We start from the raw sequence: 13,802 nt of genomic DNA on the forward strand, positions 1-13,802 counted from the left end.
GATGGGCGTTTCTAGACACATCACACATCGACAAAACACCAAAGAGATGTTGGATACTTAATGAAGCAAGCCCCAAACCCCAGCGACACATTATAAAATGTATTGGCCTAGGCCAAAACCGAAAAATATCACTAGTGAGCTAGGCTCTTACAACATAACAACAAATGGATATAACTGCTTGAGCAGCATCAATTCGCAAAACCTGATCGCTAATATCTTCGAATTTTGAGCTAGCTTGACAGATCATCGTCAATGCAACCAAAATTGCATTTTCTATTAATGCCAAATAAAAGTCGCTAACAAAGAAATTTAGACCTTGGAATACCTTCCAATTCACCCAAACAGAAAGAAAAACTATAAATCAGCAAAGACATGGTAAGTTTGAGTCTGTAGTATGGTAAGCTTCAAGGCAGCTACAAATGCAGCAACTGATATGCAACCAAAGACCAGAATATTTAGCCAATGCCAACTCTTCTGTAAGCTTGATAACTTGTTTTTCTTTGCGACAAGGTACATGTGGTTTGGGAGTATGAACGTGAGCGGAATTGTGCTGATAGCACCAGTAAGGCTCATGAAGTTTCCCAGGAAAGGTAGCAAAGCTGATAGGAAAGTGGTCATGATAAGGTAACCACCCCTGACGAACAGTCTGAATGCAAGATTGCGCGGAGCCAAGGCGCTTCCTTTGATTCCATATTTAGTATCTAGAAACTCATATGTTGGACTTGCAAATATCTACAAGCAGAAGCAAAGTAACTACTATTAGAGAAGAATAAACTGTTGGCTTTTTTTTTTTCAAGGTAAAAACAATATGGTCACAATAAAATCAAGGTGATTAATATTACATGCAAGGTAATGATAGCTTGGAAGAAGGCAGATAAGTGAGCAACTCCCAACAACCAATCTGGACCATGGACATTGTTGAGCAAGTAGGATGAAACGCCAGATCCATAAGCCCAATACCCAATGTAAGTAACAGCATGCATGGGAACAACTCCCACTGAAAACTGAAAGTTAAGAGCTTTCACCATGTTTCGAACGACAGGTTGTCTGATTGTAGCCTGTCGCAACACAAATTCAAGAAAATTGTATCAAATGGCAGGTTAAAAGAAAACTAAGAGCTAACGGAGCTGACACTATCATTCTATCAGCAAGTGAGAACCTTAAAATGAAGCTAAAAAGCGCAAACTATGACGTTCAGATTGACTTATGTATCAGGTGCCAGTGGAAGCTATCTAACTATCAATGTATTTAGAAAAGAAAAGTTGAATTACAAATGATGGTGTCAAACATTTCACTTCGAATACTTCTGAATCTATCCTATACAATAATGAGGAAGCCGTTTCAATCTGCTGATATCATATAGATAATACTCCGGCAACCACTGGTTGAAATTTCAGATATCTAACTGAGCATAGGCAACAGATATTCTGATCATATAACAAGATTCGAAGGATCTAATCATATAATTCTACGTAACTTAAAATTCATAAGAAAGTATGGCACTCATCACAAAAGTTGGTGGATGTATTTCCTAACCTGTATCTCTGGGATCATTCCAGTGTTAAATGCAAAGAAAAGGTTTCCAGTCGCACCAATAATTGCCCAAATTTTGTTGTCTCCTGATCCTGGAATGCTATAGTCCCTAGGAGAAGCCTTTACACCTGTGATATGGAACTCGGATACTTCAATGAAACGAGCAAGATGATGCTAAAGTATACATCAGTGTAGCTGCTTCAAGTAATTCTCAAGGACCAACCAATGGCAGGCTAACGAAAAAAGCTCAGGGATCCTTGTCACTCAATAAAACAGAAGTACCTGCTTAAATTTAAAAGCTGCCTCCATATCCCAGTGATATGCATGTCATAAATATTTAGACATTCATTACCAAGTACAAGTCCACACCAAAATTGAAGGGTTAACATAGTCATAATGCTATAAACAAAGAAAAGCAAAAAGTTCAAATTCATTAAGTGCATATGACGAAATGTTGGAAAAAATAAAGAGTTCAGAAGGTAAAAGTGAGAAACATAGAGGAAGGAAAAGTCTAATTTCTTCCCTTTGAATGGTTAGGAGAAAAGGTGAGAGACTACAAAAAAATGTTCCATTTGAAAGATCTCGTCTGAGACTAGAAGGGAATCTTTCGTATTACAGAATTTTGCTTCTCCTTCATTCTGATTAGATTTATTCAATTTTTTCTAACTCCCTCTAAGAGGTAGTTTTTGGGCCAAAAGAAAGATTTCCCACAACTGCTGTGACCACATTTTCATCCTCTTTTAGTCTCAAGTCAAAGGTGGGATCATATAAACTTTGAAAATTTAACATTTCCTTTAACTAGTTCTGAATACGGTAAAGTTTATATAGAGCATGGTTCTAGCGCATCAAGGAAAACTCCAATGCGACATCAACTGCATATCAGGTACGCAAACAAGACAAGCCCCTCCATATCTAGATGCTTATGTGTGAACTATTCTGCTGATATGATGATAATATGGGTAAGGGATCGTAGTTCACATCGCCTTCATAATAGCTCTACTAACTGTAACATGAGATTCTGGAACACTTTCTAGAAACTACAGACAGAAAAAGCAAAACTGGCAATGTATGATGATAAAATCTAGTTGCCTCCCATGAATAATTTGAGAAACTGGTGATATTTGACATAACAACACCTCTTGGCATTTAACTCTAATATTCACACAATTAAGCATCACAAAATTCTTCTTTAGCAAATGTCTTTTAACGAATAATATTTATCTGATTATGCTATCAGCTTAACACAATTGATTTCCTTAAACATGCATTACTTTTCGTAACGCGGAGGAAATCAAAACTACATCATAAGCACCGAAAGCCTGCAGGTCTATCACGTAACCAACTTGAAAATAGGGCTCCTTATTAGTTAGACAAATGGCAATACACAGTACAAGTACTGAGAATTGGCACAGAGACATTTTGAACTTATCGATATTTTTGACAATTATAGTCCCAAGTTTTTTGGTCAAATTACATAATCAAATTTTACCCTCAATGAAATTATAGTCAATTGCGACTTGGAATGTAATATTGAATTAGTCACATTGCATTTGATTTTGTAATAACCTCAATAGTTTTATGGTTTACAACTACCTCTGTTTGTATGTTATTTTACATGTTCCACAGTTCGGTGAACTAATAAAATTAATTAATGTAATATATTACTTTTGTCACATGCTTGCATTGTGTTCATATGGCTAGTCAAATATTAAAGTGAGGAAGTAGCATACCATCTTTAACAGACAACGCAAATGCTATGCTGAGATACAGTATCATAAACAGTGTTGAAAACCCGAGCCAAACCCTCAGTGCTGATAAATGCGGTGTTGCAATGGCGAAGAGGATGCATGCTAATCCAGCTATTGCTATAAAGTGTGGCAGCTTTAGCTGATGGTCATCCCTAAAGATAATATAGAAAGCCTGGCAAGCAACTCAAGGAAAGCATGAATCAGAAAAAATGTTTTAAGACTTTATATTCACTTAAAAACATATAGAGATACTTTGTCCAACTTATCTAATTATCCAAAGAAAAAAATGGCTGCAGGAGGGAAAATTTATTTCTAACCTTTAAGGCTGAACCGCTCATGATGACATATCCAATATTTATCAAGAAGAGATTTGCATATTGTAATGCCCATATAAGCATATAAGCAGTCCGACCTACAGCAACAAAATAAGTTCAATTCAAATTAAAGCTGCAGAAACAATCAAGCAATAAAACAAGCTATTGATGTCGGGAGCATGAAATCAGCTAGTTGTATTTTTTTCATTGCTCATACCATACAAAAATCCGGCGAGGTCTCTATATCTGATATGCCTCTTCCCTCCAACTTCGTGGAGCTTAGCCATAAGAGCACTTGCATACAAAGAGACAATTGTGGACAAAACTAAACCAACTACACCGCCAATCCAACCTAGAGGAACCATGATTGTGCCAGAATATCCTAGTGCATACGCGCTGTTGACACCCATGCTCAGAACAACTCCCACCTGAAACCATGAGTCTACATTTTTGCAAAACAAATGAATCAACAAAAGAGTCAATAGGCATTCATGCCAAAGATACAATTATTAAAAAAACAAAAAAAAAACAGAAAGTTCTTTTAATAGTAATGATGCATCACAGAATTCTTTTTAAACTTTTCAAAGAGACAAAACAGAAAAATTACTTGTTTCTCATGTGTATCATGTGCATGAAAACTTTCCTTTTTTCAATTACCAAAAAAAGAAGTTTTCATGCACCTGATACACATGAAAAGCTTAAGCTATTTGGAAGAGGGGCGAAAAGTTCATTAGAAAGGACCAAGAATTATCATTCTCTTTTTCTTTTTCCAAAGAAATAGTATAACACAAAGAAGCAAAAACAGAGATTACAAGAATTTTAATAGAAAGCGTGACCCCATGAAGCAAACCTAAAAAGTTCTTTACAAAAAATGAATTTAAGGTTGCTAATATGCAGGCTGAGCAAAAATTCACTAATAGCTTCAATCTTCTAAAATTCCCTCCTTTTTTCATCAATTTAATTCGAAAACACAAATTTTGCAGAAATAAAACCTACCTAAAGACCCATAACAAATTTAATATAAACTTAATAAAACCCCACAAAAAAAACGAAGACAAGAAGGAGCCAAAAAAAAAAAAAAAGCGAATGGAAGGAGGATATAGTTATGTTTCTTTTTTGTTTTCTTCTTGTTGTTTTTTTTCCAAAGAAATAGCATAACACAACAAAGCAGGCTGAGCAAAAATGGAGAAGATAAATTTTCCATGAATAAAACCTCCATACAAGACCCTTAACAAATGTAATCTAACCTTAAACGAAAGCCACAAAGAAACATAAATAAATATAAAAAACAAAGGCCAAAAAAGGGGATAGAGAAACAACCGTTGCTGACTTGATGGGCAGTATCAGGAATCACAACAGAGTGCTGATCCTCTGTTTTCTCCTTACGAGAAGAAGGGCTTTGCCCATAAACACCGTTATTATGTTCATCTTCCATTACAAACTCTTTTTCTTTTTCTCTTTCAATGAGCAAAACTGTTTCCAAAGCCAGAGCCCCACTTAATTCAATTCAATGGCAGAATTCAGACATCACACCAATTACACGCAAATAAAGGGTTGCGTATATCGGTGTGAAGCAGAATGGGGTTAAGTGGTGGAGATATTAATTTATACAAAGAACCCAACAAACAAAAGAGAAGCACAAAACTAGCGTACTTCCATGAAATTCGTAAGGCTATTGATGATTCTTGAAATCCAAGTGGGCTTCTTATTTAAGACGTTTGATTGAGTTTTTAATTTTATTTATTTTTATTTTTATTTTTATTTTTTGACAAACAGATGCTGATGGAATATTGGAATTCGGAAATGGATTACACAAAATCTCTACCGCTTCTGTGACGACAGGTGCAGGTAACCAAGTGTATACCTTGAACGCGGGTTCACACTTACTCGCGGCGTTTATATGGGACAAGTAAGTATTTACTCTCAGAAATATCTTTTGTTGAAAATGTTTTTTCTTTTAGAAGATTTTATTACATTACTTTCAACTTTTTAATTAAGTACGTATGTTATGTGGGTATAATATATTAATGACAGAAAACATGGATGACCCCTAAATTTGCTAGAAGTTGTATTTACACACCTTATTTTAGAGTCCGACCAATATATGAAACCTCATATATCAAGATATAGAATACACAACCATAACGACAGCGTGTCGTAATAACATTTTGATTATATTTTTGAATATAGAAGTTAAGAATACTATCTAGTTTTATTTGAAAGTGACTAGTGAATAGCACCTGTTTACCCTAAAGTTCGATTAAAAATCAAAACCAGTTAAATTTGTAAAGTTAAGCCTTAAGCAATTGCATTAACACGATTAAGTTGATCTTTGTTAATATAAAATAAGAAAATGATTATGATAATAGCAAGTAAGTGCAGAATGATCAGAATTTGAATTAAAATAAAAGAGAGAATAGCCGGGATATCTTATTGAATAATCCGCAAAATTGAAAAGAAGTTGACTGAAGCTTATAAGCAAGAAAAATTAAGAGATTTACAAGTGTAGGGGTTGGGATATTTATATTATTGTACAAGTGTAACCGTCCTCCTAATATAATGGCTAGCCGTTATTGGCAGTATTTGCGTCAGGCATTTATCTTGCCGGTTCCGGTTACGTGGGACGTGATAATCGGGCGCAGTTATGGATGGACATTGCGTATCTCAAAATTCAGTATCCCCAAATCAGCACTGTATTGGTATAAAAATAGGCATGACACGTGGACTAACGATATGGTGACAAGTGAGATTTGTGTCAGAAGAATGATGAGGCGCAATTAAAATACTCACGGGATTGATCGCAGAAGGTATCGTATTTAGCAACTGGGAAAGAAGAAATAGGTACGAGATGCATGAATGGTATAAAAAAGGAAGATTCATGAACAACTACGAATATGGAAAGAGCATTAGCACTATCCCTATTAAGCGTGATTGCTTATTATTACCATAACCGTTACGAATAATTTCAGTAACGGGTAATTAATGCAGTTAATGTTAGTAACAGGTAGGAATTAAGTACAGGGAAACTGTTACATATTTGTATCCTTATATAAGGGTCCTTACCTTATTTTGTACGATCATCAGAATACTCACGAATATATGCAATTAGTCTTTTACTTTTATATTTCTACTTGGTTGAAGATTCTTGTTCGCAATTTTTGGGAGAAAACAACCGTCATCAATAAGATTTCTTGTTTATTGAATATTGAATTTCAATTATTTTTTACTCTCCTATTTTTGGGAAAGTGAAGTAAACTCGATTATTAGAAACTCGATTTATTTTAATATTGATTTTGACCATAAAAATTATTTTTTGGTACAACAAATTGGTTCTGTTGCCAGGACTCTAATAATTTGTTCACTTTCCAAATTTTTTATCTTTTGCAACAAAGCATGTCTACTACTAAGGAAATTGTTTAGGTGGGTGAGGGAGTTCAAGAAAGACAACAAGGTGAAATTCCACTACTCCATACACCCACAACAACTCCACAACGCTCACGAGACAATTTGCTTAAAAGGTCTACTACTCGTAACGATGGACAATAAGTTGGTGAGCAAGCCAACGAGTAGGATAACTTGAGGCAGATGATGGCACAACAAGTTGGTGAAGCTTTGCGTGCTTTTGCAAGTGGATCTCCCAATGTTGTGCAAACCCCTCCACCAGTAAATACAACTCTGGAAAACCCTCGTTCAGGGCTTGATAACTCAGAAAATGGAGAAATACCAAATGTTTCTGGAGACGGAGGGTCAGGTACACCAAATAACTCTAATTTGCAAAGTTAGGTACTAACCTTGCAGAAACAGCTCAAGGAACAAAATGTGCGGATAGAACAGATACCTAGAGTACCACCTGTGATTAAAGGAGTGAATATTGACAAATATTCGCAACAACCCCGGAAGCCGAGCGCAGCACTATTGCCAATTTCTAAAAAGTTTAAAATGTCTGATATCCCTAAATAGGATGGTACCACTGACCCACGGGATCATGTTACCGCATTTACCATAGGGGTTAAGGGAAATGACTTAACCAAGCAGGAAATTGAATCAGTCTTAGTGAAAACATTTGGCAAAACCCTCACAAAAGGAGCACTAACATGGTATTCACTCTTACCTAAAAATTCTATTGACTCTTTTTCTACGCTTGCATATTCATTTATAAAAGCAAATTCGGGAGCCCAAAAAGTAGAAAAAAGAATGAAAGATATCTTCAAAGTGAAGCAGGAAAGCACGGAATTGCTCAAGGAATTCGTAGATAGGTTCCAGCGGGAGAGGATGATGCTACCGCGTGTACCTGATAAGTGGGCAGCTATGACATTTGCAAGTAATCTGAATGACAAAAGTTTAGAAGCAACGAAAAGATTGAAAGAAAGTCTGTGGGAGTTCCCTGCAACCACCTGGAATGACGTATACAACAGGTACAGTACGAAAGTTACGAATAGAATAAGATACAATATCCCATCCAAAGGTAGAGGAAAGGTTCAAATCTAGATGCTCAGAGATAGAAATGAGTTTTGGTAAGAACATGTACGAGACTTATATGGGACCTGCGGGATGAGATTCCCGATCAAAACAAGAACAGGCACGGTTTGATTCAAGATCGAGACAAAAGGAGACGGGTTCCTCCCGATTCATTAAGGAACGAGACAGAACAAGACATAATAATCCAAACTCTCGATCAAGAATATGAGATTACAATTTCAACGTCAGTACATCTGAGTTGGTAGCTGTTCTGAGAGGAATGGGTGACAAAGTATGATAGTCGAAAGAGATGAGGTCATATCCCAGCAAAAGGAGCTAGGAATTTTGGTGCGATTTTCACAATAATCATGGTCATAGAACAGCAGATTACAGGCTCCTGCAAGGAGAAGTTGAACATCTATTGAAGAAAGGCTACCTCACTGATCTATTTAGTGAAAAAGGAAAATAATATTACATGAAAAACAAGCAAGAACCACCAAAACCCACATCACCAAAAAGGACGGCAAATGTGATAACCGGGGGTGAAGAAGTCAATGGGTGTCGCGCCCCGTTGTCTCGCGAAAGCGGGTTTCGACGTGTGACAACTATTTTAAATGGGGTATTAAAATAAAAGAGTCGCCACCTAACGATTTTGAGGTGCGTTAGGACACCTATTTGTAAGTAACTCTGTTTGCCTAGTCCATGTCACCAAAAATTGGGTAATGGCTCAAATTACCTCAAAGAGAAGGTGTTAGGCACTCTTCGAGGTCCACAACTATGGGTCCCGACCGAACTTTAAACTATGTGGATTATGTAATTAGACTAGGTGATCAAATAAATAAAGGAAAATTTAGAAGACGAAGAGTCTTATTAGGGCACGTGAGAATTAGCACAAATATTAACGACTATAGATATACAACTACATTGATCTATGTTAAATGACTAAGTATAAATAACAAATAAAGAAAGGGGAGGGGGGGTCCTAAGTTTTTTAGCCTAAAGGATTACCCCGTGCAACATAAATAATACTTCGCAACTCCATTGAGGTAGGGTTGCTCATATATTCAGCGGGCACAAACTATCATCTCCTGCTATCCGATTACAATGTTAAAGTTGTTTACCTAAAGGCTCTCTAATTCAATTCTAGGTCGTACCCTATGCGTGCACTACCCGTCTCATACCTATGGTCCAGGAGGCTTTGGACCTATATTTGGGTGGTTCTAGACTTCTCCTAGGTTGCTCAAAATGATTAAAAAAAACTAGGCGACATTCAAAACAATCAAGACTTCACATAAAGACAATTAGAGGCCCAAGTTAGCCTCCACACATAAACAACAAATACACGCTGGCAGATTGAGCAATAGACAATTTTCAAGATTAAGACGCATTATAGCCGTTAAGTCCTATAAGCATGATTTCTATATGATTCTAGATCCCAGCATTATACAGGTAGTGCTGCAGTTTCTGGACTATCGTATGGGCAGATTAAAGATATTACCAATCTATAGGCATGCCATCTACATTGTTCGTGCGATGAGGCAGCAAGGCTGTTCGAAAACTCAGTGTTTTAGACACTGATTTTATAGACATGTTTCATAGGCAGGTGATAGTGTCCCATAGTGTCACGACCCAAATCGATGAGCCGCGACGGGCACCCAGTACCTTACTCAACCGAGTTCCAATATAACATATCTTTTCGTATCATACTATCATAGATAACTGAGATGGAGAGGCTGCCGTGAGATAAGTAGAATACAACATGAAATATCAACTTATGCATAAGACATACGGGCCTATAAGACCAAAATAACCACTCGTACACTGAACATAGGCCGACAAGGCCATACAATCCTTTACGTACATGACATCTGTCTACAAGCCTCTAAGAATACCTAATTATTGTCATAAAAGTCGGGACAGAGCTCCGCGATACCAAACAATACACGTCTAAATCATACTGACCAAACAAGCAACTTCGAAGCAAATGGAGCATACCAACATCTTCCGCTGAGCTAATAGCCTACTTGGAGGACTCTCGACCTATCTATCGGGACCTACGGGCATGAAATGCAGCGTCCCCATGCAAAAGGGACGTCAGTACAAATAATATACCGAGTATGTAAGGAATGAAAATCAGTAAACAATAGACATGAGAAAAACATGGAGTAAAAGACTCGACATGTTTGTCTGAATAACTCTGTGAATCATTAATATTTACAATGCCATGCATATGCGTAGAAATATCATGCCATGCTTAGGTATATGCGTTCATAACATCATCAAGCCTCTAAGGGCATCCCATCATATCATCTCGGCCACTGTGGGCAAATCGTCAACGTATACCAGCTGATCAGGTGGGGGTGTGTATATAACGCCATAACCTTTTCCCATATCCCATATACATATAATATACGCATATATAACGCCATCTGGTCATGGGTCAATGTACATGTATAAATGCATGAAATGCATAAGAATTACGTTAATAAGATTTCTCGGAATATCAAAAAATCAATATGCCTTTCGGATAAACTTTATCAAATACGTATTTTTCTGAGACCCATGAATAGAAGATATAATAATAATTCACATGGGGAATCAATAATATAGACACCCCTAATACTTCTATGAATAGAGTCATTTATGAAAATTGTGCACGTTTACTCATTTTGTTTGTATCGTATGGATCATGCCAAAATGAAAGAAGGGATAGCCTTAACATACCTGAACCGATTCTATTGACAATCCTTCTAACACATGCCAATCACAATGAAACACGTAACGTCGGATCGGAGTGGGAAAAAATCTGTATGATATTCTTGATATCATAGCACGTTATTTCTTATCCGACTAATATTCACTCCATAATCTACATCATCAAACAATTCTTTCCGCCTTCTTCTATCATGTCTTCAAAATTTCTCCAAATTATATCATTAATAAATAACCCAAACAAAGGTAAACAAGGACACATTATGCACATTGGTATTATGTACAAAACAAAGTCATATCCAAAGACTTTCATGTGTAAAGAAAGGTTCTTATGTGTTATGTCCAAAACTGTGACGACCCGGCCGGTCGTCTTGAGAGTTATATCCCTGATCCCCTATCTAACTGCTTCCCCCGTATCTTTTTCTGCTATTGTGACTTGCCGGGAGGTTTCATTTTAGTTTTTGGAAGTGTTTGGGACACTTAGTCCCTAAATGGAGGTTTAAGCCTTAGGATTGGCACCGTAGTCGGAATTGTGTGAAGATGACTCCGAAATGAAGTTCCATCGGTTTCATTAGCTCCGTTAGGTGATTTTGGATTTAGGGGCGTGTCCGGATAGTGTTTTGGAGGTCCATAGTAGATTTAGGCTTGAATTGGCAAAAGTTGGAATTTTGGCAATTTTGGCCGGCAGTGAAAATTTTGATATCGGACCCGGAATGGAATTTCGGAAGTGGGAGTAGGTTCGTAGTGTCATTTTTGACTTGTGGGTAAAATTTGAAGTCATTTGGACGAGATTTGATATGTTTCGACGTCGGTTGTAGATTTGGAAAATTTCAAAGATCCTTAGGCTTGAAACTGTGCATTTTGCATGTTTTGATGTTGTTCGATGTGATTTGAAGGCTCGACTAAGTTTGTATGGTGTTTTAGGATTGGTTGGTATGTTTGGTTGAGGTCCGGGGGCCTCGGGTGAGTTTGGGGCCCGGGTGAGTTTCGGGTGCATAACGGGTTGATTTGGACTTAGGTGAAACTACTGATGTTGCTGTATCTGGTGTCACCGCACCTGCGCACATTGGGTCGCAGGTGTGGAACCGCAAAAGTGGCTATGGAACCGTAGAAGAGGAAATGGGAAGGAGGTCTGGGATCATAGGTGCGAGTGGTGTTCCGCATCTGCTATGTCCGCAGGTGCGAGTAAAAGAACCGCATGAGCGGTCTGGGACCGCAGAAACGGACAAAAGGTCCGCAGGTGCGCACACGCAGGTGCGACCTGTTGATCGCAGATACGGACGAGGTACCTTAAGTGAAAAGCCGCACTTGCGATGCGAATTCCGCAGGTGCGGAACCGCAGATGCGATCCTTAGCCCGCATGTGCGATAATTGCTGGGCAGAAAAGGGCAGATTCGAGGGTTGAAATTTCATAACACAAAATTTGATTGAGAGCTCGGAGGAAGGCAATTTTTCGAGTGTTTTTCAGAGGAATCAGTGGGTAACGATTCCTAATCCTATTTTGATCATATGTCATTAATCCATAGTTGTTTTTCTTCATTAAATTAAGGAATTTGAGTGAGAAAATTTGGGGAATTGGGGGAAAAGTTCCCCAACAAAAAATCTGAGTTTTGAGTGGCAATTAGGCATCGGATTTGGATAATTTTAGTACGAGTGATCTCGTGAGTGAATGGGTGTTCTTATTTGGTAACTTTTATCCGATTTCGAGATGTGGGCCCGGCGAGGCTTTTTGGGCATTTTTCTAATTTCTTGCTTTAACTTTGATTTCATTAGCTATATTAGTTTCTTGTAGCTATATTTACGTTATGTAATTTATTTGGCTAGATTTGGGCCACTCGGAGTTGGATACTCATGGCAAGAGCGTGATTTCGGATTGATTTGAGCTTGGTTCGAGGTAAGTGGCTTGCCTAACCTTGTGGGGGCGGGGGGGAGAGCCGTGGACGTGAGGTGACGAGTACGTACACGGGCTATTTGTTGTAAAACTCCATTTTTCACTAAGTCATAACTTGTTTTCTCCTTATTTGAAATACACTAGCATATGTAACTATCATGTTTAGACTATAATAGCAAGCCTACTTGTTTAACTGTCTACTTGAACTCTGTGCAGCATGTTTAGTGAAATTTCCTGCTTTCCTTGACTTGAACTTAGTCTAAACTGTAGAATTTCCTGCTGTAATTGTTATTTCGGTTGATTGCGCTGCATATTTACTTTGGGACTACAGAATGGTATTCCGGGAGATTCCCCTGTACTGCATATTTATTTTGGGACTACGGAACGGTAATTTGGAAGATCCCCCTGTTTTGCATATTTATTTTGGGACTACGGAACGGTATTCCGGGAGATCCCCTACACATTTATGTTGGGACTACGAGACGCTATCTCGGGAGATCCCCTTTTCTTATCACTGTGTTCTGAGCTGTTGTCTTTCATTTGATTCTACTCTTGTTAGAGTTTCCGTATTTATTTTACTGTGATATTTTCATTCTGCCTTATTTCATTATATTTATACCAGTAGGGCCTTGACTTGATCTCGTCACTACTCGACCGAGGTTAGGCTTGGCACTTACTGGGTATCGTTGTGGTGTACTCACACCCTTTCTTGCACATGTTTTTCGTGTGTAGATCCAGGGTCATCTTACCAGCCTCATCACTAGTTGCAGTCGCTGCTACTTATTGGAGACTTCAAGGTACATCTACTCGCGCCCGCAGATCCTAGGAGCCCCCCTCTATCCTCATATGTTCATTTTTCCTTCTTTCTATAGAAATTATGTAATAGAACGGTTAAGACTTCTTAGTAGCTTGTGACTTATGGTATTCCGGGTTTTGGGAAAATGTTTTGTACTTTTTTAGAGGTGAAATTGTATATGCCGAGTGGCATTCAGTTGCTTATTAGATATTTGTTGTTGTTAGTAGTTAATGTTCATGTTTTTGTTTCATTTCCGCAAAGTGTTAGGCTTACCTAGTCGTAGAGACTAGGTGTCGTCACGACCGTTCACAGAGGGAGAAATTGGGTCGTGATAAGTTGGTATCAAAGCT

General features: G+C 37.9%; 1 protein-coding gene across 1 annotated transcript; it reads right to left on the minus strand.

Annotated features, from left to right (window-relative positions):
- Positions 1-249: 249 nt before the first annotated feature.
- LOC104116597 (proline transporter 2-like) lies at positions 250-5,412 on the minus strand. The gene is made up of 7 exons (XM_009627480.4): positions 4,916-5,412; positions 3,813-4,037; positions 3,599-3,693; positions 3,264-3,453; positions 1,537-1,661; positions 843-1,058; positions 250-732 (listed from the first exon to the last, which is right to left on the minus strand). The coding sequence occupies exons 1-7, from the start codon at positions 5,028-5,030 to the stop codon at positions 355-357; spliced, it is 1,344 nt and encodes a 447-aa protein (XP_009625775.1). The 5' UTR covers positions 5,031-5,412; the 3' UTR covers positions 250-354.
- Positions 5,413-13,802: the final 8,390 nt, after the last annotated feature.

Source organism: Nicotiana tomentosiformis, chromosome 5 (assembly GCF_000390325.3).
Source record: "Nicotiana tomentosiformis chromosome 5, ASM39032v3, whole genome shotgun sequence".
Lineage (NCBI taxonomy): Eukaryota > Viridiplantae > Streptophyta > Magnoliopsida > Solanales > Solanaceae > Nicotiana > Nicotiana tomentosiformis.

What these genes read in the sequence shown, in the direction of transcription:
- LOC104116597 (XM_009627480.4), bottom strand. Translation starts at nt 5,030, where the DNA reads ATGGAAGATGAACATAATAACGGTGTTTATGGGCAAAGCCCTTCTTCT. An exon ending in TGAGCGGTTCAGCCTTAAAG is followed by an intron (nt 3,454 to 3,598) that starts GTTAGAAATAAA and finishes GTTGCTTGCCAG; the next exon opens with GCTTTCTATATTATCTTTAG. An exon ending in GAATGATCCCAGAGATACAG is followed by an intron (nt 1,059 to 1,536) that starts GTTAGGAAATAC and finishes GTGTTGCGACAG; the next exon opens with GCTACAATCAGACAACCTGT.